Here is a 24655-nt window from a genome sequence, read left to right on the forward strand (position 1 = left end):
TTGAGAGAGGATTAGAAATTGATGATAGGTTGACCCTCTAGGAATGTGCACTATTAAAGGTTAAGAAAATGCAACAGCGAATGTTGTTTTTACAAAAACAATTATAGTGTTAACAACCTCATCTTGCAACCATGTGTTGCAAGATGAGTGTTCTATCATCCAGCCTTATTTGTGTTTTTGGAAACGTGTATACACAACCAATTAAAGCTTCAACATGTGATCAGACTGCGAGCAGGGTCATTGGATGTGATCTGATTTTAGCGACTCAGCTGTATACAAATCTCATTGTGGACAAGGCAGAGTGCATCCTTAATGACCCCACTCACCCTCTTCAGAAAAAAAAAATCAACTTAGCAGTGCGTTCAGGAGCAGACTCATACAGAGGAAGACTAAAACAATTCCACAGGTCTTTTGTTCCTACTGCAAATAGGTTGCTGAATGACCGAATTAGTCCTTCTGCCATAAATTGATATAATGTCCTGCTGTCATGTGCAGTGCAAGATCAGGATGGTGCAATGAACTTTTTGCAATAAGGAGAAGAAAATAGGGACCGTGCAATCTTTTTGTAGACTTCTTTGCAATGTTATTGGAGCAGATGGTAGAGGGAAAGCTGTGCATGTGTGTGTGTGTGTGTGTGTAGGGTGCTTGAAGGGGGATGTAGTTGGATGTAGCAGGTAAGGGTTACTTCACACTTTATTGCACTTTGACGAACGGAATTTCCCTGCTGGGATAATAAAGTATATCTTGACCTTGACCTCGACTGTCAAAAAGCTAAGATCTCTGTACTGCTTCATTAAACAACCTTCTTTCTTGTAGTTTCTTGTCTCGCCAATGTAGTGATGCACACACTAAATGATATGGCACAGACGGGGGGTCACACATTAAAGCCGGGTGCACACTACACAACTTTAGGCCTGATTTAGCTGTTACAAGTATTTGAGATTTGTCCTCATGTTGGAACCGACTGGGTGCACGCTGCCGTCACTGAAACTGCCGTCACCGAAACTCGTTGAGTTTGGGCAGGTCAGAGAGGAGGCCTGACACCGTCTTTGAGCTGTCTCAGACATCCAGAGATCTTCCAACATGTTTGATTTTGTCAACACAAAATCTGCAGCACTATTGTAGTGTGAGATATGTAAAGACAAGTTCTGAGAACAGTGAGTGGCCAGTGAGAGCTCGCGAGGAAACCAGGTGAAGAAGTGAAAACCAACATCATTATGATTTTATAATTTACCTCCATCTCTCTGCAGGACAGAAAAAAACTATGCGGCCCGCATCTCCCCAACCATTCTCTCCTCCAAATTTGGCATCTAGCCCTCCCCTTTTTTTTCTTTTTCAGCACAAATGACTGCACACACACTAAGTGCTGTTACTTTCTCTTCCTTCTGAAGCTCCATTTTTGCTCAATCAGGTGAAAAACAAAGTCGTGTTTAGCGTTTGTTTTTGCAAGACAGCGGGGTATCGGTATCCCTCAAAACCAAATACAAGTGAAGAATGTTTTAATGTGTGACCACCCATCTGTGCCACATTGTTTAGTGTGTGCACCACTAACTTGGCGAGACAAGAAACTACAGAAAATAAGGTAATTTAATGTGAGCAGTACAGAGAGCTTTCTGACAGTCGTGTAGTTTGCACTTGGCATAAGAAAGAATAGAGCATGGAGTTAAAGAGGAGGACATAAAGTTAATCTATATAGAAGGCAAGGAAGAACCACTGGGTTGGCTGGCAGGAATTAAAGCAGGGATTTGCTGGTGGGAGAGGACATGGATGGAATGGTAAGTATAGTGCTGCTCTTGCCTTTAAACACAGAGGAGTTAATGCATATATGGTACAATAATGATGGACCTGAGAGAGAGGGAGGGAAGGTGGAATTAGGAGGATACATCAGCGGTCTCTGGTTCTCTGTTCCACAGAAGGGAGGAGAGGAAAAGCTCACATAACCATAACCAACTATGAAAGCCTTATTTTATAGTAATAACATACATTTGGCACTAAGTCAAAGTTTGTCCAACAGCAAAGTTACAATGCAGACTGTCAGCACAGACAAACGCTGTACATAAGAAGAGCAATTGAATTAAATTCATCGATTTGGTGGCATACTAAAGTGCTCTCTAACATACTGTGGCACAATGCATGACCTGTCTTAAATCACATGCATTTATAATGTGTAGCAAGGTGGCATAGCCTGCATAGTGTTCTGTCATATCCAACAGCCCATGATATGACTAAGTCACTGTATAAAATAAAATCTGCAACAAAGTTCCTGACACCACAAAGAATACATGTTGTTTTTTTCTATCTTTGTCAGCACATTGTAACAAAGCCTTTGGAAACCCCAAACGCATTCACGCTTTGTGGTTGTTGCTGCTGCTAAAACATTAGCTCAGTATGCCCAATAGGTTGAATTAGCATGCCAGAACAAGTAGCTTGTCTTAACACTCGTGGTTTTTTCTACCCACTGATCTGCACAAAAATTGTGGCTTTTATAGAAAAAGAGAGGAGGACAGATCTGCGGTACATGCCAGAATTTCATTAGGGCTGCAACTTGATCCATTTTATGGCATGGCTCATGGTTTTAAACCGATTTGGCTCAGTTACTGCTGGTCATAATTGGCAGTTGTGTCAACAATCATTTTGGATAGAGCGTTTTCAGTGAATAATTAGTCTGGCTGCGAGGAACCTTCTAGTGGGAATAGTGATTTCTATTTCCATTCAGGATATGAAGGATGGTCAGCTCTGATTGGTGTTTCCTCCATCCATTCACATTTACAACTTGCTCCTCAAATCTCACTATTGTGGCTACAATAACAAACACAAGTCAAAGTACACATAAGGTGGTACACTATATTATTATAATTGATTGAAGAAATGAAAACATTCAATGTTTATTTCATCCTTTACTCCTAGCTGAGAAATGGCTGTTGCCAGATCTCTTTCCTGGCCCTGGCACTGTGCTAAAACTAAGTGAAATGAAGTGTGAAGAAAGGTCTAGCCACTACTAATGACTCATTTACTTTCTTTCCAAGTGCATCCTCATTCTCAACAGTGTTCAGCACCAAAAATAAACATTACAGAGGTTAAAAATATTTAGAAATCTGTCAAATTGATCATTAAGCAGTTTCCTTTCAGGACATCCAAAACGTTTCCCTGCGAGCAATTGTGCAATTGAGAAATTGATAACCTTTGGTTAGCAATGTTTGTACAAGTTGATGGAGAGTAATTTCTCTCAGAATTGTTTCATCAGGCATCTTATTGCTTATCACTGAAAAAATAAAGACCAAATTAGCATGAAGAATATAAACAGCGTAAGCTGTTATTGGAGTGGCATAGAGCGACAGTAAGTATACACATGCTCACATGTCTAATCTCACCATCCTGTGTGTACATCCTCATAGAGGAACAGGCGCACTGATGAACACACAGAGCCCAGCTCTTATTGAGTTCTCCGTCCTGAAAACAAAGTTTTCAAAATTTGGCCTTCAAAGAATGAACTCTTATGGAAAATGCTTTTTGTTTTATACATGCAGCATATTAATGTAATGTATTTCAGTATAAGTACATGTTAAATAACTGACATATCATGCTCTAAAGTTATATACATGCTTAAAAATAGGCATAGCGGTTGGTTTATCAGTTGTCTTCAGGGTTTGATTTACCCAGAGCACTTGAAAATAGCACTTGGAAGTCCCGGATGTCTGACTTTCCCACCAGTACATAAACACAGCATAATAATTCCAGTGCTTAAAAACGACAATTGTCTAATGGCGGAAATCCCAGATCCAGATCATCACCAAAATCAAATGAACTGATCCTTGGGCCAAGGGCTATCTGTCCACCACATTTCAGCCGAATCTGTTGGTAACTTACTGAGATATCTTGCTAACAAGTATGAAATGAAAGAAAAACTTCCCTACAACTTCATTGGCGGAGTCATGCTTTAAGGTGGTATGCGATGCAACCAATTTCACTGCTGCTAAGTCACACTGACAGGCACTTCACCTTAAAAGAGAAAGGCCACTAGAGGGTGGTTGAGGGTGAGTGCCTCTTCCACGCTTGCAATAAAATCCAGGGGCTCATCACTGCCTCAGCCTGCCTGCCAGAGCTATGCACTGTAGCTATAGTGCAAACACTCAAACCTGAGGTGACAGACAGGCAGGCAGCTCTTTAGCTCACTGACAAAATTATTACTGACAGAAGTATACAACAGCAGCAGCAGCACAACAGACAAACCTCATCCAAGAAAGGGTGTTACACATAATTTAAAATGTCTATTTATGTTTTCACGAATCCCACTCACTAGCCTGAAGTCAAGCACGTTCAAAGTGGGCACTCCAACAAGGGTGCGCCTTATCCCCTCTCCTGTTTGTGATATTCATGGACCATATATTAAGGCACAGCCGAGGTCTGGAGACTGTCCAGTACAGTGACATTAGGGTGACATCTCTGCTGTTTGCAGATGATGTCGTCCTTTTGGCTTCATCGGACTGTGGTCTCTGATGTGCACTGTGGCCGCTGCAGCTGAGTTTGATGCGGTCGGGCTGAGGATTAGCACCTCCAAGTCTGAGGCCATGGTTCTCTTCCAGAAAAAGGTGGCCTGCCCCATCCAGGTGACAGGCCCAAGTGGAGTTCAGGTATCCCGGGGTCTTATTTACGAGTATAATGCAGGCACTGTATGGGACCACAGTGGTGAAAAGAGAGCTGAGCCACAAAGCAAAGATCTCAATTTACCGGTTGATCTGCTCTGAGCTGCTCTCTCTGTTGCCAACATGACCCTGACCTGGAAAAGTGGCTAGGAAATGGATGGATGGATGGATGGATATATACTGTATATGCATATGTTTAGTATGTATGTATGTGCATGTGTGAGTATTTTCATATATCAAATTTCCTTCCAAAATCTACTGGGGGTTGGCATAGGCAATATAGGCAACAGCCAAGGGCGACCTCAAGCTAGTTACAGCATAGAATTTTTTTTCCCGCCTCAAATAAACTCCCATGACCTGCACTCAGGCGAACTAACCCTGTAGTGTATGGCTGGCTCAGGGGCCTCGTTGACAGCACTGCCCCACCTCTCACGCTCCTTGCCTACAGGAGCGCTCCGTTGATGTGTGTGGGGGGACAGCTGTACGGGTCAGGACTGACAGTTCAACACAACCACAGGCACACAGATACAAGCACATACATTGGTACCCAGCTTTATAGCTAACACAGCCCGACTTGCACAAAGATATCATGGTATAACAATGTTGTTACCCATGTTTAATTATTTGAGAATTGGTTTTGAGACATGTAAAATTCCACCAAACAGTTTGCGTTGCTTTGCTGTTGGTGTCACATCAATGTGACATTTTACTTACTTTATTTTTGCAGATGGATAAAAACACAGAAATCAGACACCACGTAACATAAAGTGATATAAATATATCACAAAGAGGAAACAAAGAATGCATGTTCACAGCACACAGGGCTAACAAAGAGAACATATGGATACGGGGATTGGGCAAAAAACAACATAAACATGTTCTAGGGGTTATTTAGGTTTGGGTGATAATATTAACTGAAGAAAGAAAAGCCAGCACTCTTAATGTCCTTATATCATATATTTGAATGGGCAGCTATAGAGCACAAACGACGGACGCGTTTCAGCAATAAGCCATCATCAGTGTTGCTTATTGCTGAAACGCGTCCGTTGTTTGTGCTCTATAGCTGCCCATTCAAATATATGATATAAGGACATTAAGAGTGCTGGCTTTTCTTTCTTCATGTATTAATCTTTGGCCGTGCACCTAAGGAGGATTTTCTTGACCGAGTTGTGCTCGCATTTGGCGGAGTTTGATAATATTAACTGCAAGCTATGAGAGTGTGGTTTGATCATGTGGCAGCGGGGTAAAAAGTTTTTATGAGTATGGGAGTATGCGGACGCACCTGGCCCCAGAACCCACCGCCAAAGCGAGACACCCCAGTGCGCTCACAGAGCAAAGAGGCACAACAGGGGGTCAGCCTCCAACCAAGAGTCATGCATCACAGATCGGACCAGATGTTTTTTTTTTGTTTTTTTTAATCTTCCTGATATTTGAGCATTTTTTGCAGTGTCTGCTATGAATGGTTTTAGGGACGAAAGTGCTAGAGGCGGTTCCCATCTAAGGCAGCCCACAGATCCTCAGGAGGGAGCCTACCCATCACAGGCCACCCACCCTGCTGTACTCGCCCTGCAGCTTATGTCAGTTTTGTCAATAAGTTTTCAGTAAGTTTTTACTGAATTTTAATAAGCAAAGAGCATGTTGTTTTGAAAGAGGAGCAGAGGGGAAAAGCATCTGGACCATATTCATCAATATGCTGAAATATACCTTTGGTATTTTTCATTATGTGCGCAAATGTAGGGAACATCTATTCCGAAAGAAAGAAAGAAAGAAAGAAAGAAAGAAAGAAAGAAAGAAAGAAAGAGAACTGACACTAAGCTGAAAAAACTACAATACAGCCACAAACTACAGCCAGACACTAGTATAGTAGGTTACAATTATCAGCTTTTTGGAGTATGTTTGCCACTATGAAAAATGCCTTTTTCAATTGAACATCATAGCCTATATGTGGATTGCCACATTGAGTCAGTACACCAGAAAAACAACCAATATCAACTTCATTTGTCATTATTTCAATGTACTATATGAGGATGAATACATGCATCAGCCATCAAGCACTGAATCTCAGAGATTTTTGGGCGCTTCCGCTGGAGAATACATATGCAACACAGGCAGTGGAGCAGCTTTCACTGATTTCAAGGGAAGCTTTCTCTTGATGGCTGATGGTTGATGGTAATGCCTGATGACAAATGGCCTGTAATGGAGCTTGGGAGTTAGGAGGGGTAGTAATTCAGTCACAGTGATCATCACAGAAAGCCAGATTACATTGCAATTAGGCTTCACAGCAACATGAAGACATCAAAGGCATCAGGTGCGCAGTTTAGAAAAGGAATAATAGAACAGACAGAAAGGGGAAAGAAAGACAGCAGCATGTATCTTCATGAATGTTTTTATGTTCTGTTATGTAACGTTTTTGACTTATAAAATCATGATAAGTGGGTAGCTACTAGAAATTCAATGTTACAAATGTGCCTAGCACTCAGCGGAAATTTCTTTTAAAAAGCCTTAGCTGCACAGAATGAGCTATAAGGTTTTTGTTGTTTATTTTTCCTACTTACGGCTGTTTCACAATGGGTTAAGCAGCCATAGTTTTCACATTTTAATAAATCATAATGGCTTCATTGTCCACCTGGCTAATTTCATCCTAGGCTAGAGGCTGCTACTTCACATGAACGTTTGTGCCTTGTTTATTTGAGCTGATGTGATAGGTGAGCTGGCTGAGGGTGTTGCAGCAAAAATCTTTCATTTAATACTGATGTAATGTAATGTTATTTATCCAGATTGCCAATTCATTGCGTGTAGTATTTGCATTAAGGTTGAAAGTGTAAATTAGAGTGTCCAGGGATACATTAGTGCTCTCTCAGTCTCCTCTGATCACCTATCCAGTTTAGGGGAAGTTATGACCGGGGTTGAGGGTGATATCAGTTCTGATGTTAATAGTATGGCAGATATCTTGGTTATTTACATGGACTTATAACCAAGGGTGTAGGTTTGATTTTGACATTGGTAGGGACACAAATGGGGGAGGTCCGGAGGGGATGTAACCCCCACTGGAAGCTGAGGCATTTTACATTTATGATAGACTTCTGACCGCCATTTCATGTCATCTAGATCAGTGATTCTCAACCTTTTTCATATCGAGGACCCCTAGTTTAGTCCACATTAGAGCCATGGACCCCCATTTGATGAGATTTTGTCTCTCGGACCCAAATCTGAGAATACTTTTATTGTTAGATATGATTTTGATCCAGAATCCCATGACTGTCTGTATTGTAGGTAGAGAGATAACAGTGAAACTAAGATCAAAACAGTCATTCTTCTACATTCTGTAATTGTGTTAACTATTTGTAAATTAAATGATGCTGAAGTTTAACAATTCATCAATTTGCTGGGGACCCCCTGGAACCCCCTCAAGGACCGCTGGTGGTCCCCGGACCCCATGTTGAGAACCACTGATCTAGATAGTTATGGTAGCCAATACACTCATTAACAGACACACAGACACAGGGGTGTAGCACATTAATGAATCCTTTACTCAAATTTGCCAGCTGAATGGGACTTTGAAGAGCACATTTTGTTTTAAGGCAGGTACTGTAGTACTGTTGCCTATTCAAACCAACGATCTGTATTTACATTTAAAATAATAATAATAATAATAATAATAATAAGATATTGTAAACTATATCCAAACCCTACATACAAACAGCTGAGTGTCCACTGCCTTGCTCCTATTTGAAGGAGCCAAACACTTGCCTACGCCTGTCATTAACAGAGATGAACTGTTGGCATATTTGTTTTACATCAGTGTTGTCCAGTGTGGCAACATCAGCATTGTTCAATCTCACTTGTGACATGTAGGCTACTTACGGTCGTCACTCGTCACAGACGCACGCGACACGGTACTTAAATAAACTAACTTTAATGGCTAAACACAACTGTAACTAATATAATAATAATAATAATAATTATATACGCATTTCATACGTTAGCAAGAAATGGCAAAGCCAATCAGCGATTTTTGGGGGGGGTTAGGGAGGCGGTGTCACGCCAATTTTTATCCGGGTGACGCAATAACATTCTACAACAGCTGTTATACTAAAGTTTCATTACAGCGTCCGTTGCTATGCCGACGCGGGACACCAATGCACCTGCAATGCACTACACCAATGCAGCGGGACTCGTAGTAGAGAACGCGATCTGTTAACATTGACTAGACACTGACGGACAAAACAACGTTTATTGTCAATCAAAATAATTGCTAGGGACATTTCAGAGTCGCTTGATATTGGTAGGGACACGTCCCTACCGTCCCTACCCAATTCTACGCCCTTGCTTATAACGTAATGACATGCGGTAGTATAGGGGGTGGGGTCAACCTAGCCAAAAAGCAGAAAACAGAAAAGTAATAATGTGTCCTGCAGACAAACATACAGCAGAGTCCAAGACAAAATATAAAGTTACATTAAACGTAAGAGCACTGAGTAAATATTTTTATATGTGCTCAAAAAGGCAGTATTCCAATATCAACCCAGCAGGCTAATGGGCCAAACCTATTTAAATCTTAACTACACAAAGCGAAGACAGCTCATTATTGAGTCTGCCACAAGATTCTTCATTATCAGTTTAAACTCACCTAGGGAGACCAGCGCTTTCAGCTTTAAATTGTTTTGCAGTGGGTTCCATGACAAGGCAGCGGCGTATATGTAAGCACTTTTGCCTTATTTAGTTCTGATCTCAAGTCTGATCTCAGATGCAGATAACACAAACAATTCCTGTGACTACAAACAGGTTTTTAGAGATATATGAGCACAATATAATGGGCGCAGATCACACATTAAAAGACTGGATCAATGGAGATCCATGATGCACAACTCTGAACAGACAAAAAGGAGTTGATAGCCAAAGTTTATTAGGATTTATTAGGATCAACTTACTTAGCATTGAATGTGTTTGTGCACACGTATGCATGTGTTTGTGCATCTATGAGACAAGGCAAGCTAGTAGGCGATCTAGGCTTGTTGAGATGAGCTGAATGTCACAGCAGCCTACACTTTACCAACACTCATCACTGTGTAATGCAATTTTTCTGCAGGCTCAACTCTCATTGGCAATTGCCAGTCTTAATTGTCAGATTTGTGTCTTTGCCCATCTCACACTACAGGAGTTGTTCCAGATTTGTCTAGTCATAAAATATTTTGAAAGTACTAACTGGAGCGGGAGGCAAGACTTTGAGACTTTAACCCTAAAGAATATCTGTGCCGACTGTTGGCCCCAATCTGATGAATCAGCACAGGCTCTGCCTAATCTAGTCTAAAATCCTAAAAGTCATGTGGTGAGACCATGGCAGTAAAATGGATAGAGAAAGGAACGCAAACGCCACTGCGGCCAAGAAACAGTGAGTTATCCATTCTTCTTCTTTGACTTGTAAAACTCACTAATGAATCTTGGTCAGTACATCAATTGATTGAAAATGAGCTTTTCATTTACTACATAATATGAAATGAGAAAAAACTAAGTGTGCCAAAGTCATAATTCTACCACAGACAATATGCTGTTGTACCTTCTTACAGCTTGCATTTGCATTTTGGATGGAGTCCTGGCTAGTGTTCTTTTGGATGGATGTCTAAAAATGCTGAAAACAGCCTTAAAATTGAACAGCAAATCCCTGTTGTCTGGCTGTTAACTCAGATGTGAGGTGAGATCGAGGACAAACAAGCACAAAAGTCATGATTATTTGAAGAGTTTGTGAAATTTGGTAAATAAATATCCTGGTACTGTATGTCAAGGTCTTATTCCAATGAGTCAGGAATGAGTTACCATGACTAGATGAATTTCTGCTGGATCCAAAATATATCCATCAGCTGGATGAAGAAGGCACTACCCAAGTTTATGAAAATAATGCAGATTATGCCCTTGAATTATTCCCTTCATAATCACATAACAGAGATCAGGCTTTGGGGCAAATCCCACACAACCAAATCTGGAGATAGGCTACACCTTTAAATGTTACTGTTCAACAATAGGAATAACTTGAACTATTGATCATTAAGTCCCTGGATAGCAACAGTGTCACCAGAATAAAAGCCATAAACAGAAAATAAAATTAATGAATGTAGCAAACAAATAATTCAGCTGAAGTAAAGAAACAGGTACACAAGTAATCAATATCTACTTTGAATAATGTAAGGAATGGGCAGGTTGATTAAAACACCACAAGACAGATGACTTAGTGAAAGTAAGAGGAGGAATGGAAGGCTTACGCTGGCTTGCATTGTCCTCCAGACAACCCTCTGGGAGCAGCAGAAAAATAAAGAAGAAAGAGATTTAATTGGACATTGGAGAAATAGACAGAGAGAGAGAGAGAGAGAGAGAGAGAGAGAGAGAGAGAGAGAGAGAGAGAGAGAAAGAGAGAGAGAGAGAGAGAGCGTAGGAGCTAAAGAATGTCTATTAGTTAGCGAAGCAACAAGTTAAATGATAAATGGTGCCGCTGAAATATTCAATCCTCCAGCCTGATCTCTCTGTGAGATTCAGCACCTCAAACATTTTATTAGAAATGTATCCTTCACTGTAAAATCTGCTACAATCAAAGCTGATCATTGCAAGGATCAGGACCTCCATACATAAAGCAGCTTACGTTTGAGAGATATTCTGAAGTGGCAAATCCTGGGAAAAGTCTAAGAATAGCAGTCAATTCATGCAATCCTGGTGACTGATACAACTCAATTTAACAAAGTACATAAGCAAAATATATATTTCTGTATTGTTCCTAAGATGCAACATAAGGGTACAAAAGGAAATGCAAAAGTAAGAGAGTGAGATGTGATTAAGTTTGTTCTTGAGATACTTGTCATTCTGAGCAACCCAACTCACTATTCCAGTGAGAATTGTTCTGTCTTTACAAAAAGTTGGTCTGAGAATATTTATGAATGGATTATCAAAGATATTGTAACCTGTGGATTTTCTCTAAATTTGTCTTTGCTAAATGAATGGTGATAACAATCATCAGAGCTATGGTCTTTTTTATTGGGATTATCCATTATGTCCTCTTCTGCTTCTTTTGATGTTTATCTTATTAGGCTACCAGAGGGGTTTGCTTTGAGTTTGCCAACAATAGGCTATAGTCCTAGTATATGTAGAGTGCTAAATCCAAGAATAACCTTTTCATTGATCTGGGTCATGTTTCACACAACCTTTATATCACTATGTACTTCATAAATATTGTAAGATGTATCTTAAGATTTTCCCACAACCTTGACATGATTTGTATCCCTTCAAATTAATTTTGTTTTGTTTTGACTTGTTGCATTTAAATCTTGCCAATCAACTTAAAGAAGATTATACCTGTCATTTAAAGGACAATAATGTATTTGATAAATAGATTGGCTTCAGACTGTAACCTATTCGAAACGTTTGTTGAGGCAAAAAAAAAAAAATCATAAATGTTCCCCTTGAGACTATTGTGTATAATTAAGTAGAACTGACTGTGTAAATTATAACGACACAGTTGAAGATATGACACTAACTATAATATAACTACCGTATTTCCTCTAATAGTGGCTGGTAGTCAATTAAAAGCCGGGTCTCCGATAATGGCCGGGGCCGTGGTCGACACGAACAAATAAAGACCGGCCCCAAATACAGGCCGGGGAAAAAAACAAATGAAACAAGACTAGGTCAAAACCTAGTATATGGCTGGACCGTGTCCGTCTCCGCTCTCCGCCGCTGTCCTCTCCACCGCGCCCACGGCCCGTACCTATCGGGGACACCCGGTGACGCATCGGCGTCGGGACCCCGCCGAAATCTCAGCCGGATCACCGGGAACAAATCGGCGGCCAGCTATCGGCACTGGCCGGAACCGTGCCCCCGGGAAACTCGAAGCGTCGGCAGTAAGCCCTCGGCGCACCGAAACCTCCATGCCGCCGACAGAACAGAGGGCTGTCAGGTGGACTGAGCTCGCGCATTGAAATAAACGGCGATATGATATAATTGCATAGATTCTACTTTCAGTTAGCTTCAGTTAGCTTCAGCTTACATGCAAACAACGGTGGATACCGGTAAACTCCTGGTGCCTGTTATACATGTAACTGTACTTTGTAGTAACGTACAAGTGCCACAAGATGGCAGTATGCCACAAGATGGCTCGGCCGGCGGAAGTCTCTGGAGCATGCCGTCGTCGATTACCGTAATTATCATAATGCATTGCAGTAACAAAAAAACAGCTACCTAACGTACCCCAACAGAAGCAGATCAGAAAATCAAACTTCATACTAAAATATGAGCAAATATACTTATCAAACAGAGGGAATTAGAAATAAAGGCCTGTCTCTAATATAAGCCTGCTTCCAATAAAGGCCTGGTACCCTCTGCAGTTGAGGTAAATAAAGGCCCGGGCCAATATTAGAGGAAATACGGTATAACTATAATCTCTGCTTAAAAGGATGCATGTACCAAAGCACCATGCTTCCATTTCCAGTCAGTGATTTTGAAAAGCTAACTCTACAATAATGCAACTTATCTGACTTTAAAGTACTTGTCATTAGCGAGAGAGCAATCAGGTTATGGAGCTATTCAGTCCTTTTGACAGGTACATTGAAGCAACCATTGTACTCACTGTAGACTCATCACTGCAGCCTACAATAAAGGGGACGAAGGGTTATGGGTTGTGGGCCTGGTTTCACACTTTGTCAAGAGGCCCAGAACTAGACTAGGCCTAGAGCTTGATATGGACAGCCTCCTATACAATGTGTTTTAACAGCATGGGGTGGTGAATTATATCTATTTATAGCCTACATTAACATAGAATTACAGTTGCCTAGGCATTTTTCACCATTCTAAAGGTTGTGTGGTGATGGTTTTGCAAAGTGCTATGTAAGTAAAGACTTACTTATTTACTTACTTGTATTCTGGATCATCAATGATCAAACTAACCTCCATTTCAACCTTTCCAAACATGAATCTCTCCCTGCTTGTCCCTTTCGGCACAGTGCGAATTTTGTGATTAGGCATTCTGTTCAAATAGTTTAAGCCCTTTCCCTGCAGTAATATCCACTTTTAGGAATATAATCTAAATAATAAGATGTCCAGGTAACTGTTAAAATTTGCTTTTTTTGACGTCTCTGTAACCTCTGGCACTAAGTGTGTATCAGCAGAAGCCACACTTTGACTCTCAACAGAAGGGCAGTGGAAGACAGATGCGGGGTACTTCAGAAGGGAGCTTAGGGTCTACCTGAACTACAGGAATATGGATTTACCATTTTTTATCCTTGAGTCTTTTTGGCCCGCTACTATCTTGGGCCTTTGGGCTTGAGCTCTGGTAAGTCTGTGCCTTAAGCTCAGCTTGCAGTTGAGCTGCCCCCACCAATAATATGAGTCATAAAAAGTCTCAAGACACCAAAAGTTCTGAAAATCAGTTGAACTCATACAATCAGGAGAGAAACCCCCGCTATTTGTTACAGAATTTGTCCTCTTGACAAAAATGATCTGACTGAAGATTGTTTTCCACTTCTCAGTCACCTGTCTCTGAGAACTGTCTTAGCTTTGAATGCCTATTTTATACAATATTGGAAATAAAGTGTAACATCTCACTATTATTTTGCTATTTAACATTAAGACTGTGCAAACCAAAATAGCTCATATTGTACTATGAAACTTAACATTTGCTTATATTGCACTTCACTATTTCAGTACAGTAAGTTTATTATTCTAGAACAGTTCATGCAGCTCACAGAGAAAGGAGAGAGCGGACAGAAGAAAAATTTAAATAAAGAAAAAATAATAAAATAAAATATCACAGTCGACAAAAGGTGAAGTTCTCCCTCTACTCACCAGTCTGTCCAGGCTGGTTCCAGCTGCTGTGGTGGGCCTCTCTTCAGGGGTGTAGGGCCTAAAGCGAGCATTGAACACGTCTGAAATGCCGCGTGCAGACCTGCCCATTCCTGAAGGCTTCGGTTGACCGCACCCTTGAAAGATCTAAGATGAATGAGACGGGATAAAATTACCATAAAAAGGTGGCAAGCAACAATTACCACACCAGGACTCGAGACAAGAGAAAGGGAAGACGTAATCTGTTACATGTCTGTGGAAGCGTATTGCATTTATCTTGTAAAAAAAAAAAGCACAAAACTATGTAATATCTTTGACAAAGCATTGATAAACAAATTAAAGTCTAGGTTATCAGCTGTCTAGAGCAGCATGAAATCTGCAAAGGAACATGCCCAAGTCTATTTCCTTGTAGAGTACACATCCCTTTTGATCCCAAATAGTTGTAGTTTGCCCAATAACATTTATTTCTTGAAAAGCCTCTGCCAGTTTGCTCACAGCACCATTTTTGGTCCCTGATTTGAGATAGAAAACCATATTGAGCCAAGCTGGAACCAATGCTGTCTCGCAGTGCCTGAGTCTCCCTTTGTAAGACGAATGAAGGAAAATGATGAAACCAGCAATCAAACACTTTATAGGTCAAAATCTCTTTTGGGCCAGGCTAGAAACAACTTATTTTGAAAATATATGAGGTTTTAGTTATACAATTGTTGTATCATAGTGCAAAATAATTTAACCCATTAAGTTCTGGACTGAAAACACTTGATTAAGTCAGAATCAGAGGTTTTGCCATTCCTACCTATATCACAGTTATTAATACAGCCTATAACATAATTTAACTGAATGATGTTAAAATATGTTATTCTACTTAGGTGTCACTTAGGTGACAAATGTGTGTATTCACATGTTTTACAGGGTTAGAAATGAGGTTTAATTAAATTTTCCCATTAAATTGTCCCAAATAAGAAGCTGTGACTCGGAAACCAGCCTTGTGATCTTTTTCTCAAAATAACAAGGAAAGAGCATATGCTTTTTTTTATATGATGACTGGAATACATTTCCATACATATCTTATGGGGGCAGAACATTCATATATTGAGGTTTTCTATCTCAGTGTGTTTGAACATTGACAATTTTCAACTAATTGGAATGGGATGGGCCTGAAGACAATCTCTGTCAGCTTCACAGGCTGATCTTTGGGGGTGTGTCCGATAGTGGCAGGTTTCATTTGAGTGCTGCCACATTGTTCTGTGAAAGTGACAAGCAATGCGTTTAAAATAATTTTAAGTATTTGTTTTGGAAGTGGGTGGCTAGAAACAAATTGCAGCCCTGAGGATTTCTGCTTTATAGAAAAGATACAATTTCTGACTTTTATAAACTATAGGGTTTTAGACAGCAGAGAAAATGTGTTTTTTTTTGTCTGGTATCCTAAAGCAGAGAACATTGCTGGACTAAAGTACCTGAAATTATACTGTGGTTTTTTAGACATGGTTTTCATTATCAGTGACTTCCCTGCATCTGATGATTATAAGCATCAGACAACATGCCACTGAAAGTTACTATAATAACAGAAAAGGTTGTCTAATTTTCCTGAAATATGAACTAAAGTTTTGTTTTTCATAGTGGAGTGAGACAGAAACAGCAGTGTGGGCCTCTTACTGTTTGAACCTGACATTAATCAATTTGCAGTACATAGGGGTTCATTGTAAGAATAAATTGTTTTAAAATGGCTTAGTCCCTACAGGCTCTTAGGGCCCAAACAACACACCTCTCTAACAGCGGCGCTCATTAGCATTCCTCCCTGGCCCGTCTGCTGGCCCCTGGCTCAGATTGTGATGGAGCGCTCTAATGTGCTACATGGCCCTCATGACAAGGAGCTGTCCTTTCACAAATATTTGTCAATTCTTCACCATGATTACAATACCGCTGGCCTGTACAACGCATAAGCAAGGTGATTTTCAACAGGTCTGTGTTGCAAGAATGAAAGGTACACATTTAGCTTCACCTCAAAGCAGTGTGGTCTGACATTCTCCAGAGCTTAGAGATTGGGTAAAGGACTAGATATGGTTAAAGTCAGAGGACATGGGGAAAGATTGTAATCTCAGTGCAATCTTTCAGGTAAGTGCAGCCTTGCAGGAATGGTGATTCAGGTGCATACACAATTTGTAAAGCTGTTCACTGTGGCCCACTAGATATGGGAGAGAATTTGACATCTAATTCACACTGACCTCTGTAACTCCACTACAAAGATGGGCAGAAATACAGGAAAGAGGAAAAAAGTGAAAAAAAATGAAAAACATGTCTTGTGGCAGAAAGATTGGGCAAAATTGTGGTGTATGTGATGACCAGCACCACAGTTTGCAGTTATAAGTTTGAACCATTTCAAAAAGTGATTAACAATTTGAGCTCTAAAATGGCATTGCACATGAATATATATATTGTATATGTGAATAGAATATATATATTGTATATTCAGCCATTTTAGAGCTCAAATTGAACATATATACTGTATATACAATATACATACAGTATATGATCATATTTGGTATATATATATATATAGATATCAAGTTTCCAATTATTTTCCACCCTCTTCATTCTCTTTATTCATATCCTCCCCTTTGTTGCACAGCCAGTCAAGAGAATGGAATTCAGCTGAATAAAAAAAAACATTTTTTTTAGTTGCTGTAAGAATTAGACTTAAGTGTTAGGTGTACAGCCAAGTCTAAATAGTTTCGTGTTTGAAATGTAGTGTGCGGTGTAAAGACATATTGCTTTTGGGACTTGAGGTTCTCAGCAAGACCAATTTTCTACAACCTAATAACAGTTGACTCACATCATAGCTCAAATAGAAAGTGGTTATGGTATCCAAGAGCGCCTTGGCAGTGAACAAAATTAAGTCGGTATACCTTGGCTGACACTTGCATGCTGTTGTCCTGCATGGTCATGATAGCCTCGGAGATCTTGACGTCTATTGGCTCTATGACTGCTTCGATGTTGAAGGGTCCGTCCAGTCTGTCTGCCACCAGTAACATAGCATCTGTCATAACACAGAGAACACACATCAACTCAGAGAGAATGAACACACACACACACACACACACACACACACACACACACACACACACAAGCCCACACACACACTGCTCTCACGCATGCATGGATACAGTATAAGCAAGAGAGCGTGAGAAAGAGAGATCTACCCCCAAGGAGGTCTGTTCTCTGTAAGGGGATATGCAACATCAAAGCAGAAATTACGATTTCACTGCGCTATGCTTAGCATCAACATGTATAATAACACATATGGAGTGATTTGCATACATACAAACACATGCACATCACTGCAGTGAGACAGGGGATGGCAAAACCTCTGATTATGACTGTTAGAATTCAAAAATAAGAGCATCAGTTGAAATATATTCAGCTACCTGCATTGGTATTTGCTAACTGTACAAGCTTCTAAAAAATGATGTCTATGCATCGTACTATTAATTATTGTTTAAATTACATTTCAGTTATTCAGTACATAACTAAATAACACAATTCTTTCTGCCAACCCTGAATTCCACATGGCACCCAACACACTCAAAGCCACTTCACCATTAAAAAAATTATGAAATCAGGTACATATTCACTATACAATACCGTTTGTTTTCTTGTTGATTTTTGTCAAAAACGCAAACCTTTTTAATTGCTTCTTTGAAAATCAAAATTCTTTACAGTTCAATCACAATGACTGACTGTGACAACTTATAAAGGGCAGGTACAACAACGACAGTCAAAAGAATATCAGGGACCAGGACCTAATTACTCAGGATGAGGCCTGGCATAAATCGATACCCAAGACAGATTACCCCACCCAATTGTCACTTTTCATTTTCATTAAAACTATATGATATTAATCTGTGTTCATACAGGACCTATTATTCCAGAAGGGATGGTGCTATTGATCGTCCCAGCTTGGGAGAAGTCAGGGGTGAAAATAAAGTGTTTAATCTTTTCATTAGACTCTATCTTGTCTCTCGAAAAAGTCGTTTAATGCCTTGTTTGCAGGGGTCAGTGCTAGTACACCAGTAAGGGCAAAGAAAGGTGAAATCAAGAAGACCTAAAACTTGACTATCAATTAGTGTTTGACATGGGGACATATCAGCTGCAGAGGAGGGAGACAGCTCAGGGCAGAGGGAACTTCGTTGGGTGTTTGACCAATGACAAATAAGAGAGATGGTATGCACAGACTCGCTCAGGTGCAGGGACAGAAATCTGAAAGAGGTCACTTCTTCAAAATGCTACGCATGTTCCCTGCGGAACAGATTAAAAAAACGCCTGCCTGCAGAATGCAGAATTGCCAATTGAACTCCCTATTGAGACACTGTCACCCCATTACTGGCTTTGTGTACATTTTGAGTCATTGAAGGACTTCTTTTTTGATTGACTTAGCTCTTATCTGGTATTTATGGTTGGGCTGCCATTCAGAAACTGCTTGTATCCAAAGAAGCATAACCTGGTGTAAAGAGTACAAAACCTGGAGCCAAGAGCAATGTAAAGAAGTAATAGGGGCAGCCATCTCATGGGAGTCATTGGGACCGATGATTGTTCTGTATGGTCAAATAACAGCCAAGGAATATGAGGCCAATTTGCAGAACCAGGTGCACCCTACAGTGCAAACATTTTCCTATATTCCAAGATGCTAATATGCACTGCGAAACAAATGTGGTTTCATGAAAACCGTGATGAAGTCAAATGCCTTCCAATGGCCTCCACAATTACCAGATCTAAACAGAATTGAACCTTATCTTGGTGAGTTTTACAAGATTTAAAATGATGTTGAAACATGCCAAAGAAAAAAATAAGTTTTAAATTGTGCTACATAAAGTGATACAAAAGTGGCCATGGATGTCATCTCTGGCTATCTTCATGCTGGAAGATGAAATATATGTGCCACACCACATGGGAACTCAACCGCAGGCTCAGTTCAAAAATGAGCACTGGTAAATTTTTTAATGTCATTTTAACTAGTAATTAATTTCAAAAATATTAACACCAATCATCAATTCCCCACTGGCTTAAGCCAGGGACATCAATTCACTGGCAAAGTGCCTGCATCTAATATAAATTGCCACCAAAACATCCAGAACTGCTTATATCTACTGAATTTCTGTGGGCAAGTGGTGCAATTGCTGATGACTGACAAGATATTATTTGGTCAATGTGATCAATTTTCAGACATCACCAAAATATCAGCTTCGAGGGAGCATTGGCCCTGAATGCTTCTCCGATGATATGTCAAATTTAATTTTCCAAGTTAAATGTATTTGTTCAAAATGTTACAGCTTGTAATTGCCTCCTGCAAGATGCACACTTGAGTTGATGAATACATAAGTCAAGGCTCCTTTTATTATGATGCACAGATTCTCACTCTAACATGCACCCTTTCCATCCTGGAAACAGGCACAACAGCCGGACAGGGTGATCAGGGGTATTGTGTGAATATCTCCGGCCTCTGTCTCATGCAGACTGGTGCAGTTATTAATGGCAATGAGCAGACACACCAAATAATAATATGTATATGGCCAGACACTGACATGCAAAGATGTACAATGAAGGACAGTTTCTATTATTTTGCAGGCTTTCCGAACATCAGAGGTATCATCTGTATGTGACCATCTTGAAGCAGAGCGCACCAGAACAAATTTATAGGAATACGAAAAAAGCAACATTCCATGAACATTCAATTTGTATGTGATGCAAACGTGGTCATAAAAAATGTTTACACAAAGTTTCAGTGTGCAATGAGCAATGCAATTGGAGTAGTTTATCTGTGAGTTGAATAGAAAGCAACTGTCATTAAGAAACTATCTTTGGTTAAAAACATATTTTGCATAGAAAGCAACCAAAGCAACAAGTACTGGCTGCAGAAAGAAGCTCAATACTTCAGTTTGACACCTTGCAGACAGCTAGTCTTTTAGTGTAATGCAGCCTGGCAGGCATATAGTCGTTTGCAGCATCCCCATATTTGTTTATTTAGCAATGGCAGTGTCAAATATCACTTTAGCATGTTTACATGTATAATCGCTATACAGTGAAGCATCGGAGGATTTTGGAAGAAATCATGTAAATTATCACTTTTTTTTTTTACACATTTAGCTGCCCAGCAATCTAGTTAGCCATTAGCCACTACCTAGCTAGCAGCGAGCAGCTAATTGGTCCACATGTTCACATATTTTTAGATTTATTTTTAGTCAATTTTAGCTTGATTAATCAAGTTGATATGATGTTTACTAGTCGAAAAGACATGACACGATTTGCAACTCTTGCTTGTGGTTGTTGAAGTGAAGAGTGCGGTAGGCCCATAGTGGCAGCTTTGGAGGAAGCGGTTGCCTTCCAGTCGGCACATTTAGGGAAAACAAGTCCCTTGTGCCCGGTGTGTGCCTCAGGAAGTTCTGTATTTAATTTTTTCAGATAGTTCTGACTTTCATCTCAAATGTTTACTTTTCAGCTAACCAGCTAGCTAACTATTTAACTGAAAAACCACCGCAATATCAATTGATATTAAAACCACCTGCCATTTATGCGCAGAAAGGGCAACACACTGTCAATATTGTGATAATAACAAGTAGAACTTTTGGGATATCAAATATCAACTTTTTTTTAGTTACTATTAACTAACTATTAACTTTTTTCTCAACTCTACCTCTTTCTTGTAGTCTTCATTTCAGCATAATCTACCTAATATTCAAGGAGGTAAACCCTGCTTCCCAAATTAAAGAGGTGACCAAATTAAATTATCCACTGTACCCTTTAGCTAAAAAAACAAACCTAAAAAAAAGTAAAAATAGCAACATTCAACAACTTTTTAAGCTACATATAACAACATATCATGTAGCGAAATATGTAGATTCCATACAAATTAGCCCACCTTTTTGTGGACTTCATCCACAACACCAAACAGACAATTTTTTTGACCTGGGGCCGCAACATATTCCTTCACTTTTCATTGATTACCCATGCCTCAGGGCTGCCAAAGACAAGTGAGCACCGACCGCCAAGTTGCATCCCTGTTACACCAAACATGGCAGCTTCTTTTATTTGATCCTCCATCAATGCGATCAGGGGAGATATAACAATGATAACTGGATTCTCTCGACCCATTCCCTTCAGTACCAGAGGGACCAGCTGAAATATGAAACTTTTCCTTAATCCAGCAGGAAGAACACCAAGAACATGTCTTTCATCAAGAAAAGCTTTTAATGCACGGTGTTGTTCTGGTTTTAGAGCAATTACCCCTATAAATGCAAGTCTTTTGAAAACAACTTTTGTTGCAACCGCAGTGGCCATTGTTGTTGTGAACAAGAAGAAATTCACGCACTGGCGCTTTGTATTGTCGTCATAGCATTTTGCTTGGAAGGCATGCCCATGGTAGAATCCGCCTAGTAACGAACACTTATGGGCTTGAATCCTCCTATTCATTGAGATCACCAATGAGGGAAGAAGATCTAGACCCTGAATCGTGAAATAGCCGCTGACTAGCGACAAAATTTGGAGGGATTATGCATTTTGGTACTGTGTTCTGGCATTTAAAACAATTGCACTGATTTGCCTGATGGGCAAGCTATAATTAAAAGGCAAAATTTCAAACTTTGGAAGGTCATAACTGCTACAACACCAGTCTGATTTTGATGAAACTTGGAGGAATGATCCATCTTGCTACTGATTGGCCCAAGGGGTGCCTGCATCATTTGTGGGGGATAACATGTTTTTTTTCTTTCTTTTGGATGGTGGGTTGGTAACTACCCTTGCCCCCATGTGCACCCCATGTGTTAGACAAGTATTACAGCAAATACACATTTAACCTGAAAATACATGAATACATAAATGTGTTTAAAAAGATTTATAAAACTGTCTATTTGCATGTTCTGAACTAAAATCTGTGTTTTTCCAGTGTACTTTGTGAACTTAGCTACAGATAGACTCCACTCTCCTGTCTATGCCTGTTAGTGGCTCTGCCTCTGAAGAGCACTTCTGTTTGTTTACTCTGGACTCTCAAATTGGGCGTGATGCTTGGTTAGATTTCCATCAGGAGCTGGCCGGAGGTCATTGCAGGGGTCCAACCTGAGTCCTGTGAAGTCTTCAGCTGCCTATATGGGTCTCTTAGTAGAGTAGTGCTCTAATGCTATGGCAGAAAATGACTCACTGGATTTATCTCAGAGCAGAGGGGAAACTGGCGGCAATTCTGTTACTCATTCCATAAAGGACTCAAAGACCTAAATGGTATCCTCAGTTGAGTTCTGACAACCTATTTTTCATTTAGCTTAATGAATATTTTATGGATTGTGAGTATGAGGCAACCGAATAAACTGTTATGAGGGAGGGTTGTTCCTACATGCTTAAATAACTCTTGAAGCGATGTCACATACCGGAACACTTTTAAAATGATGGGCTGTTGATGAAAGGCGTCTTAATGAGAAATCCATTCTAACCATAAATCATTACTGCAGGAGGGCAAAGGAAAGCACTATGTTGTACAACCTTTGCCAATTAAATTTTGCACAGTTTGGAGTTAAATAGAAAAAAGAAAAAGTTTGACGCTTTATTTAGTCACCACCATTTAGACATTATAGATGGTACCATCAGTCTTTTTTGTGTGTGAATCTTATATCTGTTTTTAACAAAAGTCCATCTAGGGACAAACATTCCAAATTAGCTTATAGGCTAAATGTTACGATATGTGACATCAGACTATTTTTTTTTTTTTAAATGTTTGATGTCTATGTGTCTGTTCCTATTCAAACTATGAGTACCTTGAACCATGTTTATGTCTCACAAACTCACCAATGAGTCTTTTCCAATGAAAATGCATAACTGCTGAGATTTTGCAAACTACAATTAGACTTTGCAGACCATCTATAATATTTAGAATATTATCTAGTCCAGAATTTAAATACATTTCAGTGTTCTGATTTAGATTAAGCCTATAGAAAACTTTAGGCTAATGGTCGCTATTTTTATGTATCACATACAACCAAGGTTGGACTAACAAAAAACATCATTTACTTTCATTAAACATAGTTTCTTGAACAGGAGGAGCATCTGCTGTTCTTCATCTGTGGGTTGTAGTGGGTACGGACCTTACACTCATCAATATGCAAATAGTGAACTCGCCAGAACCAGCATACAGCTATGGAGAAATGGCTGCTTTCAGCAAATCAAGACATTAGAAAGCAGCATTTGTGACCACTCAAATAATCCAAGTGAACCCCTAATTTAAAACCTTTGCATAGAAGCCATTATTTGCGACACCTGGCATGGGCATAATGAGCTCTTAAAATGGACTTTTAACTTAAAATCTTTACTAATACTTGGCCAAAGAGCATGTGTGACTAAATTCTAAATTTGACTGATATATTAAGAGATACAGTTTTCCGTATTTATGACACTGCCCATTGGTTTAAAATACCTTTGCATATACAGTATTGCTCCTAATGACACATCTCAGATTGGGGCAGTTGATGGTACACAGCAAACTGGCTATCATTAATTTTAAATAAGACGTTCCTGTAAGCAGTGCTGGAAATGGCCATGTTTTACAGAGGGGACCCTACATCCAGAAAACCAATACGCAATGTAATGCATGCACCTGTGATATACTAGATTCAGCTACTTTTCAGCCAAAATGATATAAAAAATCATATGATAATGAAAATAAATAATGAAAGTAAATCATATGATTTCTGCCTGTAGAATATCAAATTTAGAACACTGGGCCTGTTTTCACAGTGAATCTTTAAGTAAGTTATCTGATCTATTATTACATCTACTCCTTACTTATTCTGTATCAAAAAGAAAACTGAAAACCTACCCTACAACCCTACGACTCTGTCCTGAGTCTGTTCAGTACCGCAGGGTGTTGTGTCTCCCCATCGCTCCACACCACAGGTCTTCACAAAATACAGCTTAGAGAAGTTCATAATGAAGGTGTTTATAATTGACTGTTTAGTCTCTGTGGTTCTTACAAGCATACAGTAAGTTCAGGGTGGAGATTTTTTTCCTCTTCATAATTGTTTATGACTATGACTATGGTCGTTTATGGCTGTGCTTAAAAAGCCTGTGTTTATGGTTACATAACATCTAGATTGCTGTTTTTATACTTCATTGTTGTTGATGCCATTGTAAAACCACAAGTTTAATGCTTTCATGTC

At 39.7% G+C, this 24655-nt stretch overlaps 1 protein-coding gene across 1 annotated transcript in view; it reads right to left on the bottom strand.

Moving 5' to 3' along the window:
- Positions 1–24655, bottom strand: part of gpc6a (glypican 6a) — a 160391-nt gene that overhangs the window by 21014 nt on the left and 114722 nt on the right. The window contains exons 5-7 of the mRNA XM_078283252.1: positions 17369–17499; positions 14466–14609; positions 10901–10930 (exon numbers count right to left, since the gene is read on the bottom strand). Coding sequence (XP_078139378.1) covers positions 10901–10930; positions 14466–14609; positions 17369–17499 — 305 coding nt within the window. The remainder of the gene's footprint in view (positions 1–10900; positions 10931–14465; positions 14610–17368; positions 17500–24655) is intronic.

This window comes from Centroberyx gerrardi, chromosome 1, assembly GCF_048128805.1.
Source record: "Centroberyx gerrardi isolate f3 chromosome 1, fCenGer3.hap1.cur.20231027, whole genome shotgun sequence".
Lineage (NCBI taxonomy): Eukaryota > Metazoa > Chordata > Actinopteri > Beryciformes > Berycidae > Centroberyx > Centroberyx gerrardi.